Source organism: Gambusia affinis, linkage group LG04 (genome assembly GCF_019740435.1).
Source record: "Gambusia affinis linkage group LG04, SWU_Gaff_1.0, whole genome shotgun sequence".
In the NCBI taxonomy this organism is placed as follows: Eukaryota; Metazoa; Chordata; class Actinopteri; order Cyprinodontiformes; family Poeciliidae; genus Gambusia; species Gambusia affinis.
In genome coordinates, this window is record NC_057871.1 from 21,125,372 (window position 1) to 21,142,208 (window position 16,837).

The window sequence follows — 16,837 nt, forward strand, 5'->3', positions numbered from 1 at the left end:
ACAACTCAAGATATTTGACATAATCCTGCTCCTTTAAAGATGGAAGTCCCTGCTTACTGCACAATATCCTACGTGGATGTATTTCATTCCTGCCATCACATAAAGTGAACGGAGAAAAATGCAGAAAGTTTCTTAGTGCTTATTACTTAGGCTCGGGTTTTCCACAATTAATTTATATCGATGTTGTTACAACACACAGCTGTGTCCGAGCATAAACCAAATAGCTGTACAAGTATTTGAAAGTAGTTCTCATGATTTCACCCACTTTGCGAAATCCACCAATACCACCGAAGGAGAGAGAACCTCAGCATGACACCACCACCACCATGCTTCGGTTGAAAGCCTCTCCCAGCTGTACCTTTAATCACTATGGGCAAACAACAGAGTCACTGTCTCATGATTGTAAAGAATATTTCGAGAAATAATGTGGGTTCTCCATGAGTTAAACTGGAACCGACAGCTCAGCTTTAAGATAGCAGCTTCAGCTCAGTTTTCTTCTTCCTGGAAATGTTTAACCAGGTGAGACTGAAAAGTTCAGGCAGGTGCTCCAAACTTGGAGTTATGTCAGAAGATTGACGGCTGATGACTTGCCAATGGAGGTGTATGTGTGTGTGTGGAGGTGTGTGTGTGTGTGTGTGTGTGTGTGTGTGTGTACATTCTGAGCATGTGTGGAGTACAGAAATTCAACAAGTAATTCAAACTAGTTCACCAAGTCGTCGTTCATTTGTAAAACAAATCTTTTAAAACTCAAAAGCGATGACCTTCATGACTGTGATGAGTTCATGTGAACTTCTGACCTAAACTGGTAATTTAATGCTGATAAAATGCACCTTTGGCAGATTTGGCGTCCTGATTTCTTCACAGATTCATCCAGGAAGCTTTGCAAGCCTTTCCTGTGAAAGATTTTCCTCCCCCTTGTTCTTCTTAATGATTAAATCAAACCATGTTGGATTGCTAGGACGTAGATCCCTTTTAAATCCTCTACTGGGTCCAGTCCTTCCTGTTTGTTTGTAGACGCCTCTTTGATTTCATTCTGGACTTTCTGCTTCAAGTTGAAATCTTATTAAAACGTTCAGACATGACGCCAGTCTTGCTTCCAACGACTCTGAAACAGATTTTTGCTTTGGCTTGTTATTTATCTGCATCTGTCATCGTCTTGACCCCGAAAACAGTTTGCAAGCTTGTGTAAAATACAAACATCTCGGCTGCACAGTGCGGCTGCGCTTCACAGCAGCCGGCTGCAGGGATGGATGGCATTAACCAGTGGGTGGTCGGCTTTCTTCTCAAAGACTTTCACAGGAGTTGTGCCAAAAACTTCAAGCTTCTTTCACCAGATCAGATGATTTTTGTATCTTATAGTCTAAAAGTCACTCTGGTGCTTTTTTGGCAGCCTTTTAAAGGACTTTCATATCCCCTTTAATGAGGAAATAGTTCCAATCTGGGCAATAAAGGCCAAAATACTGGAGTGTTCATGTTTCCAATTTCCATAAAGTAACAGAAGTATCCTTTCCCAGATTTGTACCTCAGCAGAATCCCGTCTCACAGATCTACAAACACCCCACTCTCTGAAACGGATAAAAACAATCAGCTCTATCTTTTTTTATGTCTTTCTTGTTGTGGCTTCCAAAAAAAAAAAAACACAAATGGGGGCTGTGGGGGAAAGTACACCTCAGAAAATTGTGATGGATCTAATTTACTGGGTCTTACTGTGCTCGGTCTTTGGCGTGGCTCCACTCCACACGTCGCTGGAGCAATAAGGGATAAAACTGCAGGAAACGGCAAATAAAACTCTTATTAGGGCAAAAACATCTGGATTTAAAGGTCATCAGTTTGCTGATGCTGACAAATGTTCAGTTATAATGCAATCTGACTGTCGGACAGTAAACTGGAGAATATGTTTATAAGTGCGGCCGATGGAGCAAGTTTTGTTATTAAATGCTGGCATTGGACAAATTGTTGAAAGTACACTCCGCCCTCTGTTGCTGTCGTTTCTTTATAACAGCTGCAGATGTGTTCTTTGCTACCTTAACAATCTGCTCTACCAAAGTAAATGCAACATGATCCACCATATTGTTTGCCAAAGCTGTCGGAACTAAACCCGTGCAAAAAATAAAATAAAATAAACAAGTGAAATATGCCTTTTGGATGTAATAATCAGTCTTTTCCTGGACAGTTGCAATTTTGGGTTTTTATTGAGGTCTGGTTCCAATTCTGATGACTATTTATTAAGGATAATAACATATAAAAGATTTTTTTTTTTTAAACCCGTGTTGCATATTCTTGGACCGAAGAAGCAGTTTTACATCCAGCAGAAGATGAAAGGATTACAAGATTATTCTCTCGCATGAAAGTGTACGTCTTTAAGATGGATCTGGATTATGTTAACCTCAAACAAGGTGCATTAATGTACATGAAGGTGGTCGATGTGAAATGTTTAGTGACTGAAATTGGTTTGGGTAAAAAAAAAAGTCAGATTTTTCAGTACTGGAGCTGCTAAACGTCTGGCGTTGATCTCTGGCCAGCTGCCTTTTACATCTTCAGTAAATTGAACTCTTTAGCAATTAAAGTATAAATAGTTTTCTCTTCCGATTCAAAATGGGAAGAAGGAGGAAACATAAAGACAAACTCTTACACCATGTTGGCGTTCCACCAGTGAGGGTTTTCCTCTGGATCTGGAGACAGAATCCCTGTTCCTGTGAAGACAGAAAACGGACGAATGGGAGGATCACGGCCGGCACAAGTCTGGATAATTATTTGTGTCTTTGTGGATATAATGAGAATGTTTTGATTGAAGTACGTAAGCCAATAACTTTTCCCCACTTTGGCCATTGAGTACATGCAGGCGTTGAAGATTTCGACAGAATCCCTGGTGGGAATTAAGAAGGAATTCAGTGGGAGTTTGGCTTTTATGGATCAAGAGGAAACGCAAACACTTCCATGATGAATCCTGACCATTCAGGAGACTTTTTTTTTCCCCCCTTTCCTCTGGTGACGGGAAAAGCTGCGTGAGCGTGTGAAGCACAACGCCCGGGGGTCATGCACTGATGCAGCGACGAGCTCGTACCTCTTCTGCTCTGTGGCCACTTGGTGGAGCTCATCAGATTCCTCATGGTCTCATATCTGCTGCTGCAGGTCTGTTTGTTGAAGCAGTACCACCCACCTGCATCAAACACACACACACATTGAGCACCTCAACAGGCTTCAGAGAACGACATCAGGCTGACTTTCATCCTTTAGCTCATCCTCACCTTCCAGGAAGAGAAGCCACCTCCTGCTGCCTTTGGACTCCTTGATGTAGAACCTGAACAAGAATGTCAGATCAGGTAGGAAGTGATTGTGCACAGAGACGCAGCCACCTGATCCACAACAGGCTCTCTTTAAGTACTCTCCTCCACAGTGCATCGAGACAGTGTGCGTCTCCATGCGTCCTGTGAGGACACACACTGATACTCTGGAGCCGTCCACACTCGTTAGCAACGACTGCAGTGTTAAGAGTATCTTTTCACTTTCAAAGAATAATAGTAACATTTGAGAAACATTTCTGTGAACTCTGTAGCTAAAGTCGTATCATCACCACCACAACATGTACTGCATGTAAGAGACTCTGTAAAACCACAAACGACTGATCTATGAAAACAAAAATGATCCACAAAAGGGAGGAAATTTTTGTCCTGGTTATTTTTACAGTATGGAATACATTTGGTCGCAAATTTACGACCAATATTATTACTAGCAAACCAAGGCATTAATATATACTTTTGGACTTTTGGAGGGATTGTTGTGATACGTCAATGCTGTGTATTTGGAAAATGGTTTACAAATAGATAATACTATAAAAGTTTGGTGTGTATTTGTTTTAATGCTGATATATATATATATATATATATATATATATATATATATATATATATATATATATATATATATATATATATATATATACACATATATACCCGGTTGGAGGAGAATTTAAAACTTGGTCACATGGGGGATTAAGGTCTCTGCATCTGCAGTCATCGTCTCTTCGCTCCGCGCGCGCGCTCTCTGATCTGTTCCTTTGATCCACTTTGGTCACATCCGGAGTGACAGGGGAATGAGGGGCTCAGGGGAGCCCAACCGCAGACTCGCTTGGCTCTTAAAACATAAGCTCCAGCAGTGCACTCACCCCGATGATGAACCGTCGTTGCAGGTCACCGACAAATTACTCAAGAGGTGCAGCTTCATGTCTTGATCCAGCTTTTTCGCAGAGCAGGGGTACAGCGACTGCGCCAGGTTTTTAACCTGCACCATGAAGTTGTCCATGTTGCTCTCCACGGCTGTGAAGTCTAGTGGGAAGCTCTCCGGTACTTCCACCCGCTGCTGCTCCGGAGTCTGCTGCGGCTGCTGCTGCGGCTGCTGCTGCTGGACCCGCCGGGTCTGAGCGCGGCCGCCACGCACTCGCCGCGCCTCCACCGGAGCGCTCATGTGGATGAAGAGCAGCAGCAGGCAGGAGCGCACCGCTGACAGACCGGCCGAGCTTCGAAACCCACCGCGGCTCCTCATATTGTAGCTGTTACTGGGGCGTGTGTGTCAGCAGGGTCCGAATCAAACACAGCATTCTATACGGAGAGAGGCGAAGTCCTGTTAAAGCGCACGGAGCCCTCCCGGAGACGATCGCTCGCTCATGGGTGGACTGAATGAGCGCAGATTATGGATCTCCATCGTTTCTTTCAGACAGGCGGCTGCTTCCAGATTTGCCCCCAAATTTACGCACAAAACCAGTTCGGATCACTGAATCAATCCATCTCCGCAGGGAAACGTTTAAAGTCTGTTAACGGCGCAGCGTTATCTCTCTCCCGATCCAAGTCCTCCCGACCTCCGGATGAAGTTGGGTATTTATCTGAGGTTCTTCCCTCCTACCCGTCCCTCCCTCTCTCTGTCTCTCTCCCGCGGGCCAATCGGGCTCTGCTGTGGTTGGCTGAAACTCCTCGCCGGGCGTCTGTCCCCACACCCTGAGCGCACGCATCGCCGCGGCACGCCCACACTCTGGGCTTGAGTCTCGCCCTCCGTCCTTTTGATGTTGTGTCGTCACAGGCTCACGCAGCCTTTGAAGTGCTGATTGAATCCGGTGTGAGAGAGGGGTACGTGCACACACTCACACACACACACACACACACACGCATATATATGTCTTTTTGTGAGTTGAAAACGGAAACCTCACTTTTCACGTTTATTGTGGGGATGATCTCGAGGTGCTGGGAGGACGCGTTTAAGCGGGGGAGTACGAGACACGTAGACCTCTCGTCAATCATTCATTCCTGCATGACTGTCTTATCACATAAACTAAAAATAAAATGTTTTGGTTCTTTTCTTGAAAGGTGAGTCCAAATCAATGAGTGTGCTTTCCTCAATCTAGCGTAGTCCTGATGCCAAAAAATATTCTGCATGTCGCGATTTAATACATCTCAAACTGTTCCATACATCTTTGATCATGCTAAGTATTTCTGTTTTGATCTAGAGATGAATAAATGAAGGACAGGAAAGTCTTGATACTGCCTCTGAAGTGAAGCTTTAATTTGAAACCAGTAATTTATGTTGGCCAGTCTTGACTTGTTGCTATTTTTTCTTTCACTGTTTATTCTTTGTCACCGATCCCTATGAAATAAATATGTGAAGTGCATGAGAAAAGTCAGGCAGGGCCAACAAAGCAGTACAACAGAAATGCAGCCTGAGCCCTACTGTTCATATCAGTAATATTTGCAACAGCTACTGCTTGTGTCCTCCTCAAAGGTGTTAAGCCCTCTTAACATCTTTATTGAAAAAAACCAAAACAAAACAAAACAAAACAAGCACCAAAAATACAGCTATTAAATTATTGTACATCTTTGTTTTTTCATGTTTTTTTAAAACAATTAAAATTGTATGTATTTCAAGATTGAAACCCTTTAAATGTTGCTTTTATTCTTTGAAAATGATTTAAAACAAACAATAAAGATGATTATTTTTCTGTAGAAAAAGGTTTGCGCTCTGGAGGTGATGAGTCACTGTGGCCTTGACATATCAAATATACTGCTGATCTCTTGGCTGTTGAAGAATCTAATGACCGCCAAATCTGGAACACCTTTTGACAGCTGCAGTTTTGGAAAAGCTGTTTCTAACGCAACAACATTGAGGAAAAAAAATGTTGTGGAACCTGTGGAGATTGTTGAGCAAAGAATGATTCTTCATAACATGACAAACAACCCTGAGGATCCTCTTTATGAGACTGCAGCAACAGTTCTTCCTAGAGGCTTTTTTGGAAATGCTGTAACACAGACTGCTACTGGAAATCCACGTGGATGGATTTCCAGTTAATTTCACTCTGTGGTTAATAAGGTATGTTTGAATTGAAATTTAAATGAAATCTGCCCAGTACATCTCAGCCACTAACGGGAGCAATAATGACGTTGTTGAGATTTACTCTAAAAGAGTACTAGGCAGAATATTGGACTGGCTCTGCTTTTCCAGGATTCAAAAAGGAAAAGAACAGTGAAAATCCCAAACTGCTCACACAATTAAAAAGGTGTTTAGCTGAAAGAATGGTGCAGATCATTATCACCTGAGAAGCTTTTCAGAACAAGCATCACATCATGTGTTTTTAACACCCAGACCAGATATGGAGAAAGTGACAACACGCTCTCCATCCAGGAAATTTTAAAGCTTATGTACTGCAGTGTGAGGAAGGAAGCAAGTTGTTGGTAGTTTACTCAGATGGTGACAGTTTTCTACCAGAGGTCTCTTTCTTTTTCTTCTTCTCTCTCGTTGGCTTTGTGTCTGAATATATACCGAGTTGTCAGTCAGTCAGTCAGTCAGTCAGTCAGTCCGTTGTTGGGCCTTCACACCTCTCCATATGGCTGCGCCATGTGTCCCATTGTCTTTTCTCTGCGACTCCGGCTTTGATCCGGTCTGATACTCGCTGACAGAAAATAGCCTTGATTCTCTGGTATCAGCCCAGGTCATCTGTCAGACGTCTCCCAGTGCTTACATGAAGTCATCTGAGAAACATATTTGCTGTGTTGTGGTCGGGCCTCTGACAGGATCAATCTTCTTCTCCTTGAAAGGCCGCTGCAAATAATTTAAAATCTCTTTTTTCACATTACTTTTAAATGTCCTAAAATAAGAAAAAGAGCTTTACGCTGTCAAAGATCTAATGCCTTGCTGGTGGATGGGTTTGGGATTTATTAAAACAGTAAGACATCCTTTAGCACCCTCTCATCAGTGGCACGGCTTCAACTGCTGTTGGCATTTAAAAGTGTATTTTGACATTATAAATCTACAAGAGAAGGATTACAGCTTGAAGAAATGAATTTGTTAAATACCCATTTGTCTTGATGTCAATGTCATTTGGTTTGGGGGGTTGACAAATGTCATAGTTTCTTATAAATATGGTTTGTTAAACATCTTTAATGTAATAAAGAACTGGCTGTCTTGCAAAAGTATACGTGTAACAAGCAACCCACAAAAAACAGGTTAATTTAGTATATATATATATAAGAAGTTGGGCCTAATCAGAAGATTTTAAATTCGAGGGAACCCAGGTGTGAGCAACAAAGAAACACACAGTGTCTACAAGAAAACAGCAAAATTTAATATAATTAACAATGGTGGATCCACATTTAAAACAGACAAACAAATACTGCGCGCTTTAAAAATAAAAATAAATAAATAAATAAATTGAATACTTTAGTCTCCAATGAGTCAATTGTTCAGTCTCAGTCTCTCAGCTGGTGACCAGTCGGGTCACTATCTACCCGTGCGCCTGGTCCTCTGGGCTGGGGCTCGCCATCCAGGTTCAAGAGAAGAGGGTCTTGGAATCTTTGGCCCTCCAAGCCAAAAGTGTATCAAACAAGCTAAAACAAAAAACCTGACCTATAACAAGGCCAAAGTAAAACATGTTAGCACATAAGATGCCAGCATCACTAAAGCTTAATTAATCATTTCTCAAGTTCTTCTGCTGTTTTTTTTTTATGTTGTACAACAACAAGTTAACAGAATACAAATTTCCCAACATATTAGTAAAACTAAATAGATTAGCTTATATGTGGTTAAAAAAATATATAATATACATTCAATCTTAAAATAAATGCAATTACATAAAACAAATACAACATACACAACAATAACAATACAAAATCTTTCAATTCATTTCATTTTATATAAAATTTGATAATTTAATAAGTATTTTAGCCAATTTTCACCAAATTTTTCTTAACCAACGATTAGCGTGCAATGACTCACCGATGCTCCGAGCTGTCAACGGCTATTTCTCGGGGTTCAGCCGTTACAGGGGAAACTCTCCGAGATCTAATAAACGAATTTAGTACTTTGAATTACATATTCAGTCAATTTATATTAATATTGATTTCCTTACCAACCTCCAGATTTGTCGATTTCTTTTTAGCTCTTTAAGTAAACAACCGTCAGCTGTTAGCTCTCAGGCGTTCTGAGCGAAGCAACCGTCAGCTGTTCTCAAGCGTTCTGAGCGGAAGCAACCGTCAGCTGTTAGCTCTCAGGCGTTCTGAGCGCTCGAGCAGAAACAACCGATTGAAAGGGGCGGGACAATCAACCCCATTGGCCGACGCGAAACCAGACCGCGCCAGCCATTGGCTGCTCAAACCGCCAACAGAAGCTAACACTAAAGGCCTATTTCACTTTTTTTTTTGAAGATTTACGTAATCACCTTTTAGTTCTTTTGGTAGAATTGAATTAACATCTATTATTATTCTTTTTTCTTGTGTTTTTAAACACTGGGTTACACTGTCCCCCCTTGGAACATGCAAGTCCCTTTGCATGGGATGGGTTGTTTTGAAATGACAGGAATGCTGGAACCCTTAAAAGTGGTTTCAAGTTCAGGTTCTATCAAGGCACTAGTAAAAGCAAGGCTTAAGCCATGGAATAGGGACTGGGCAATGGATATGAGTGGGTTCCCTAACTGGCTATACTGGAGCCTCTTTGGTTGAGTGGTTTGTCTCTCTGAACGTCTCACAGGATTTGTGATTTCATGACTTGGGTGGTTGGGTTTGTCCTCTGATACATTTTGGTTACATACACCTTCACTATGTAGGTTAGGTTCACTTTTACAATCACTACCATGGTTCAAACGCTCAGTACTTGCTACTGCTTCAAACTTCTCTTCAGAAGGAACTACCGGGTCACTGCCAGGAACGTCATCACAATCGGGTACATTGTTGAATTCAGGTAAGTTGTCACATCCAGGTAATTTTTTAGGCCATGTCTGTTTTGGAATCTCATAAATTTGTGTGAATTTGATTGGCTCTAGGACAGGTTGTTCTCTAAGCCAATAGAGCTCCTCGTTTTCAGGTTCAGGAAGATTGAATTCTTCATTTTGCTCAGGGGACTGCCGTGTTTTAGGTTTGCAGACCCGATTTGGCGGAGTTGGATTTTCTTCTGTGGGAGCAAGGAACCCGCAAGGTAGAAGAAGATCACGATGGACAGTGCGCACTGACCCATCTTTAGTTTCAGACTTAATGGTGTAGACTGGCAGATCACCAGCTTGTTCTACCACAACATAAATGTCTGTCTCCCACCTATCGGCTAGTTTATGCTTACCCCTAAGACGAACGGCTCGCACCAAAACTCGGTCTCCGGGTTCTAGTTTGGATGGTTTTACGTGCATGTCAAATCTGGCTTTATTTCTGGCAGCCATTTTGTTAGCATTTTGGGTTGCTAGTTTATAGCTTTCTTGGAGAGTTGTTCTCAGTTTTTCCACATATTGTGAGTGGGACTTAAAACTTTTGTTTTGGAGAGGTAGGTTGAATGCAAGGTCAACAGGTAATCTGGGTTGACGACCAAACATTAATTCATAAGGTGCAAATCCGGTTGTGTCATTTTTCGTACAATTGTACGCATGGACCAATGGTTTTACAAAGTTGCGCCACTGCGTTTTGTCTTTATGTTCTAAGGTCCCAAGCATACTTAACAAGGTGCGGTTAAAGCGTTCCACAGGATTCCCCCTAGGATGATAAGGAGTGGTTCGAATCTTGTGAATGCCCATGATCTTGCAAAGTTCTTTTATTACGTGTGACTCAAAATCTGGCCCTTGATCACTATGTAATCGTTCAGGGATGCCATAAGGAACTATAAAGTGATCCCAAAGACATTTTGCCACGGTTTGGGCTTTTTGGTTAGAAGTTGGAATGGCTATGGCATACTTAGTGAAGTGATCAGTTAGTACGAGCACATCCTTTGTGTTGCTTTGATCTGGCTCAATGGATAAGAAATCCATACAAACCAGTTGAAGCGGTCTGGTAGACTTTATGTTCACAAGCGCTGCAGCTTTTTCCGGAGGGGTCTTTCGCCGCACACAGCGGTTGCATGTTTTGATTCTGTTCTCGATGTCAGCTGCCATACGAGGCCAATAAAACCTTCCTCTGGCGAGATCGATGGTACGCTCAATACCTAAATGGCCCATATCATTATGGAGACTGTGAAAAACTGCCTCACGGAGCTGCTCAGGTAGGACGAGCTGATGAGTGACATTGCCATCATCTTGGCGTGTCCGGTACAATATTTGGTTGTGCAGCTCAAGACGATTTAGTTCTCGAAGCAACAGACTTATATTTGGAAGTTCTGTTCTGACTGTAGGTGGAACCTTTTTACCAGTCTCAATTTGGATAATGACCTCGCGCAAGCAAGGGTCAGCTCGTTGTTCTTGTTTGAGTTGTTCAGCTGACAGATGAGGCACGACTGGAAGACCACCACAATCATCTTCATTGACAAAGTCATCTGGTAAGGTGTTTACCGAGATGGCTAATGAGTGCACAAGAGGGGTAGGTTCATCGGAGAAACTACAACATAAGGGTCTCTCACAGATGGCTGACACCACCTCTTGGCTTAAACTGGTGTCTTGCTGTGCCAAATGAGTTTGGGTGAACTGCTGTATCCTGTCAAGCTCTTTTTGTGATACAGCATCATTTAATAACTCACCATGCGGTCGCCTTGAAAGACCGTCTGCATCAGAGTTGAGTTTTCCTGCTCTATATTGGAGCTTAAAGTTAAAGGTGGAAAGAGAAGCTAACCAACGGTAGCTCATTGCATCCATCTTAGCTGTTGTCAGAATATAGGTCAGAGGGTTACTGTCAGTAATGACAGTAAACTGGTTCCCATAAAGATAGTCTGCAAACTTTTCGGTTACAGCCCACTTTAGGGCCAAAAACTCTAACTTGTGGGCGGGGTAACGAGCTTCGCTCCTGGATAACCCCCTGCTGGCATAAGCAATGACCCTTGTTTGTCCATCCTGTTCCTGATAAAGGGCGGCGCCAAGCCCTGTGGTGCTGGCGTCGGTGTGAAATAATCGGCAGCTTAGGGTCTGCAAATGCCAAGATAGGAGCGGAAGTGAGCTTCTCAATGATGTCTTTGAAAGCTTGCTCACAAGAAGGAGTCCACCGCTCACCAAAGGGTTTTTTCGGATCATGGTACTCAGCAGGCTTAGTTTTGGGTTTTGTGCTCTTACGCAGCGGTGGATAGCCTGATGTTAGATCAGTGAGAGGCTTAACAAGGCTCGAATAGTTCTTGATAAAGCGCCTGTAGTACCCCGAGAAACCTAAGAACGAACGAAGCTGTTTAAGGTCTCTGGGCACAGGCCAGCTACTCAGAGCTTTCACTTTCTCGGGGTCTGTCTCTACCCCTTTGTGGGATACTATGTGTCCAAGGTATCGCACCGAAGTTTGAAAAAACTTGCATTTTTCAGGAGACAGTTTAAGACCGTACTCTTTGAGGCGGTTTAGAACCTTCATTAATCGAGTTTCATGCTCCTCAAGCGTCTTGGAAAAGACAATGATATCGTCAAGGAACACAAGAACTTCCTTTAAGTTCATGTCACCCATACATCGTTCCATAAGCCGCTGGAAAGTGCTGGGAGCATTTGTAATGCCTTGAGGCATTCTATTAAACTCCCAAAAGCCACTAGGACATACAAACGCAGTTTTTGGTTTGTCAGCTTCCTCTACTTCAATCTGATAGTAGCCAGATTTTAAATCAAGGACTGAAAACCATTTAGATCCAGTCAATGTAGAGAATGTTTCCTCCAAGTTCGGGAGCGCGTAAGCGTCTTTTACAGTCTGCAAATTGAGTTTTCTGTAATCTATACAGAGACGGACGTCGCCATTTTTCTTTCGCTTTGACAATGGGCGAAGAGCAGTGAAGTGGATTCTCGAATCACGCCTGCTTGTTGCAGCTCCTGTAAATGTTCTGACGGCTTCTAGGTCATTGGGGTGTATGGGTCAAGCTTTGTGTTTGAATGGAGTTTCGTCTGACAGTTTAATGTTGTGCTTGACTTGATCAGTCCGACCGAAATCAAGGTCATTTTGTGCAAAAACCTCTGGCATGTTATTGAGCTTATGCAAGATGTGCTCTTTCCACTCAGTACTGATAGGAGAGGACTCAAAGTTAAAAACCAGATTGTGTTTTTGACCGACTTCAGATTTGGAAGATCCCACTGAATGTTGGTGAGAGAGGACTCTCTGGAACGCGTGGATCTCTCCAATCACACATTTTTGAGGGATTGTCACATCATGTTCAGTTTCATTGGTGAGAACAACTGGTATCAGGTAGGGTGCTCGCTCAGGTAAGCTGATGAGACTTGGCTTTACTAGGACACCCCCTGGTAAGGTTGAAAAGGATGGGTGCTCTAGCAGCACGGATCTCTCTGTGGTATTAGTTGACACAGCTACCGAGCTTTCCAGGACAACTGTCTGGCCTGCTGGGACTAGCTGAGGGCCTTTGTTGTACATAGTTGCTAGACCAAGGCTACTGCCTTTGGTCTGTTTGTGTCTTAACTCTAGCACTTTTAACACTGCCTTATAACCATCTGAAATGAGAGGCTGCTGTCCGGAACATGCTTCGTTATACAATTCATAAAGCACATCTAAGGTGTTAGTTCCAATTAACACCAAAGATTGGGAAGCAGCTCGAATGTTTGGCACGACTAAGGCAAGTGTTGACACATCGGCTTCAATGCCGAGAAACTCTTTTGGAAAAGTGACGTTCATTTCAATGTACCCTAAATAAGGCACTGATTGGCCGTTTGCACCTTCTACTTCGAGTAGGTCAAAAAGTGGCTTAATCTCATGACTGGACAGATGTTGTTCATAATATGATTGTGGGACCGTGGTCACCTGGGAGCCAGAATCGAGTAAGCAGTTTACAGTATTGCTGTTAATCTTTACTTGGGCTGTACTTTTAGTACCGATTAAACCTCGAGGCAGTTTGAATCTGCCAGTTTTAGTATGCGACTTTAAAATGGCACGTTTTTTAGTCGGCACATTTTGCTTGGGTTCAAGGGGACGGTTTGACTCTGTGGTAGCCTCTGTTTGTCCCTCAACAGAGGCACACTTCAGTTTAAAGAAGCAGAGCCATTGTGTTGTCTATCCCATATTTGTCTTTTTGCTTTTAGTTCCTTACGTTTTGCCTCTACAAGTGCAGGGTTTGGCTCAGATTCACAGTTGGCAACAATATGTCCGTCCTCCCCACAGCGAAAGCAGTACCAAGGCTTGGGCCGTGAACTAGGGCGGCTGTGTGAAGGTAAGTTGGGTTCAGGGTTTGCATGGTCAGGTTTTGTTGTTTGGTTCTTCTTAGGTACTGTTTGTTTCTTTTGTTTCATAACTGCTGCTAATTGGCTTTTTAAATCAGCAACCTGTTTTTTCAGATCACTTAAAGTGTTTGAAGTTGTTTCAGAAAAGTCCATTTTTGTTTCAGTGACAGTTTGTTCATATGACGCTGCTTTTTGTTTGGTTGCACTAAAGTGTTTTCTCATTCTTGTGCTTCTAACTTCTTGTCTGTTTTCTGCAGTACGGAGTAGGAGTAATAGTTCTGCAAATGTGGGCAGATTATTTTTCTTTAACTCTAACTGCAGTTCTGTCAGTAGGTTATCATCCCAACAGCCTTTTTGAAATTGCTTAAGAAGCTGTCTGTCTCTTTATCTGGGGTCTACACCACCCCGGCGCACTGCAAGACTCAGTGCCACCTGCAAGCGATGCAAGTACGCAGATGGTTTCTCCCCAGGATCCTGCAAAGTGTTCATGAATCACACAAGCAGTTCCTCACCATCTTCAACAGTGCCAAATGCCAACTCAAGCAGCCTAAGATAGTCATCAATGGATGCATCAGGCCCAAGAGGTCGAATGACATCTGAAGCTGGAGTGAGAAGGCTTTCAAGAATTTTTCGGGTTTTTTCCAAGTTAGAAAGAGATGTGTCTCCCATCATTAAGTCAACATGGGAACGCCATGTTTCATAGTCAGCTTCGGAATATGGTCTAGGGTTTTTTCCAGAAAAAGCTCTCAACCTAAGGGTGGAATGAGCATTAGATGTCTTCTCTGTAGTTTTGACAACATGTTCAACCACAATCCTCTGTACTTCAGGTGAGACTAGATCGGTTTGACTTAACATGTGAGGTTTCTGATTAAGTTTCAAGGAACTTGGGTTAGGGCTCTGAACAAGCTTAGGAGAGTGGGGGTTATCAATGTGGTGTGGAGGGAAAACAACACTTTGTGTAGGCTCTGTGTCATTATTTGGACATGGGCTTGCAGCTGTCTCCACAGATCCCATGGACTCTTCAAACTTTGACATCACCTCCCTTAAGACTTCTTCAAAATCCTTCCCACTTAACTTAGCTAAGGTCTTTAGTTCAGTGAGGTAGGTATCAGTTACACTGCCCCCTACGGTTTTTGTGTAAACATCTGTTAGGGCGCGGACACAGTATTTAACATCTGGATTTTCAGCTGATGGATACAGGTAAGGCAATGCAGGTGTTAGCTCCTGAACAGCTAAATCAGAGCTAAACTCCACGACACAGTTCTGGTAAAACTCAGATGAGCTATCATCGACTGTTAGTGTCCTACTTATTGTACCACATTGTCGCAAGTAGTCAAAAACATCATCATCCTTTTCAGATCCAGTTAAACCACTGACAATGACTGCATTTGGTATCTTAATTCCTAATTTTGCAATGAAATCCATAGTACCAATGTGTTAACAGACAAAATTCAAATTGTTGTTCCACTGTTGTCACACAACTAGGCTCCTGGCTGGCTCGCCAAATTTTTGTAACAACCTGCAACTCACAAAAAACAGGTTAATTTAGTATATATATATATATAAGAAGTTGGGCCTAATCAGAAGATTTTAAATTCGAGGGAACCCAGGTGTGAGCAACAAAGAAACACACAGTGTCTACAAGAAAACAGCAAAATTTAATATAATTAACAATGGTGGATCCACATTTAAAACAGACAAACAAATACTGCGCGCTTTAAAAATAAAAATAAATAAATAAATAAATTGAATACTTTAGTCTCCAATGAGTCAATTGTTCAGTCTCAGTCTCTCAGCTGGTGACCAGTCGGGTCACTATCTACCCGTGCGCCTGGTCCTCTGGGCTGGGGCTCGCCATCCAGGTTCAAGAGAAGAGGGTCTTGGAATCTTTGGCCCTCCAAGCCAAAAGTGTATCAAACAAGCTAAAACAAAAAAAAACCTGACCTATAACAAGGCCAAAGTAAAACATGTTAGCACATAAGATGCCAGCATCACTAAAGCTTAATTAATCATTTCTCAAGTTCTTCTGCTGTTTTTTTTTATGTTGTACAACAACAAGTTAACAGAATACAAATTTCCCAACATATTAGTAAAACTAAAGAGATTAGCTTATATGTGGTAAAAAAAATATAATATACATTCAATCTTAAAAAAAATGCAATTACATAAAACAAATACAACATACACAACAATAACAATACAAAATCTTTCAATTCATTTCATTTTATATAAAATTTGATAATTTAATAAGTATTTTAGCCAATTTTCACCAAATTTTCTTAACCAACGGTCGAGCGCGTGCAATGACTCACCGATGCTCCGAGCTGTCAACGGCTATTTTTCGGGGTTCAGCTGTTTACAGGGGAAACTCTCCGAGATCTAATAAAACGAATTTAGTACTTTGAATTACATATTCAGTCAATTTATATTAATATTGATTTCCTTACCAACCTCCAGATTTGTCGATTTCTTTTTAGCTCTTTAAGTAAACAACCGTCAGCTGTTAGCTCTCAGGCGTTCTGAGCGAAGCAACCGTCAGCTGTTCTCAAGCGTTCTGAGCGGAAGCAACCGTCAGCTGTTAGCTCTCAGGCGTTCTGAGCGCTCCGAACGAAACAACCGATTGAAAGGGGCGGGACAATCAACCCCATTGGCCGACGCGAAACCAGACCGCGCCAGCCATTGGCTGCTCAAACCGCCAACAGAAGCTAACACTAAAGGCCTATTTCACTTTTTTTTTTGAAGATTTACGTAATCACCTTTTAGTTCTTTTGGTAGAATTGAATTAACATCTATTATTATTCTTTTTTCTTGTGTTTTTAAACACTGGGTTACAATACGTCCTTCTTGAAATCTTTCACAGTTTTTCGCTCCATAGCCCCAAACTTTACTGTACTTTACTGGATTCTTATGTTATAGACCAATGCATGTAGTGAAGTGAAAAGGAAAGATTAATGGTTCAAATCAAGAGACTTACAAATAAAGTGTAATAAAGTGTAATAAAGTGGTGTGCCTTTGTGTTCAGCTCTTGTGAGGTGACACATGCATGCAAATTTCAGAAACTTGTAGGAAGAATTTTATTTCTAAATTATGCACCGCTCAACTCCCTTCCTTTAAAGGTGATGTTTAAAGGAAATTTATTGCCTTGGAGTTTATTTACCAGTTTCAGAGTAAAGGGTGCTAAATTCATATACATGTAAAAATGTTCAGGTTCTTGTAAAACACAATTGAAAACCATGTCTTCTTTTCCTACCACTTTCTTGACTATCA

General features: G+C 42.0%; 2 protein-coding genes across 2 annotated transcripts in view; both read right to left on the bottom strand.

Moving 5' to 3' along the window:
- The window catches only part of notum1b (notum, palmitoleoyl-protein carboxylesterase b), a 9,138-nt gene extending 4,309 nt beyond the window's left edge, over positions 1–4,829 (bottom strand). Inside the window, exons 1-5 of the mRNA XM_044114282.1 lie at positions 4,166–4,829; positions 3,249–3,301; positions 3,065–3,160; positions 2,633–2,693; positions 1,708–1,766 (exon numbers count right to left, since the gene is read on the bottom strand). Of these exons, the coding sequence (XP_043970217.1) occupies positions 1,708–1,766; positions 2,633–2,693; positions 3,065–3,160; positions 3,249–3,301; positions 4,166–4,542 (646 nt within the window). The 5' untranslated portion in view covers positions 4,543–4,829. The remainder of the gene's footprint in view (positions 1–1,707; positions 1,767–2,632; positions 2,694–3,064; positions 3,161–3,248; positions 3,302–4,165) is intronic.
- A 7,441-nt stretch (positions 4,830–12,270) lies between these two features.
- Positions 12,271–16,388, bottom strand: LOC122829647. The gene is made up of 3 exons (XM_044114393.1): positions 16,022–16,388; positions 15,883–15,949; positions 12,271–15,514 (listed from the first exon to the last, which is right to left on the bottom strand). Exon 3 carries the CDS (start codon positions 14,993–14,995, stop codon positions 14,063–14,065), a length of 933 nt encoding a protein of 310 aa, XP_043970328.1. The 5' UTR covers positions 14,996–15,514; positions 15,883–15,949; positions 16,022–16,388; the 3' UTR covers positions 12,271–14,062.
- Positions 16,389–16,837: the final 449 nt, after the last annotated feature.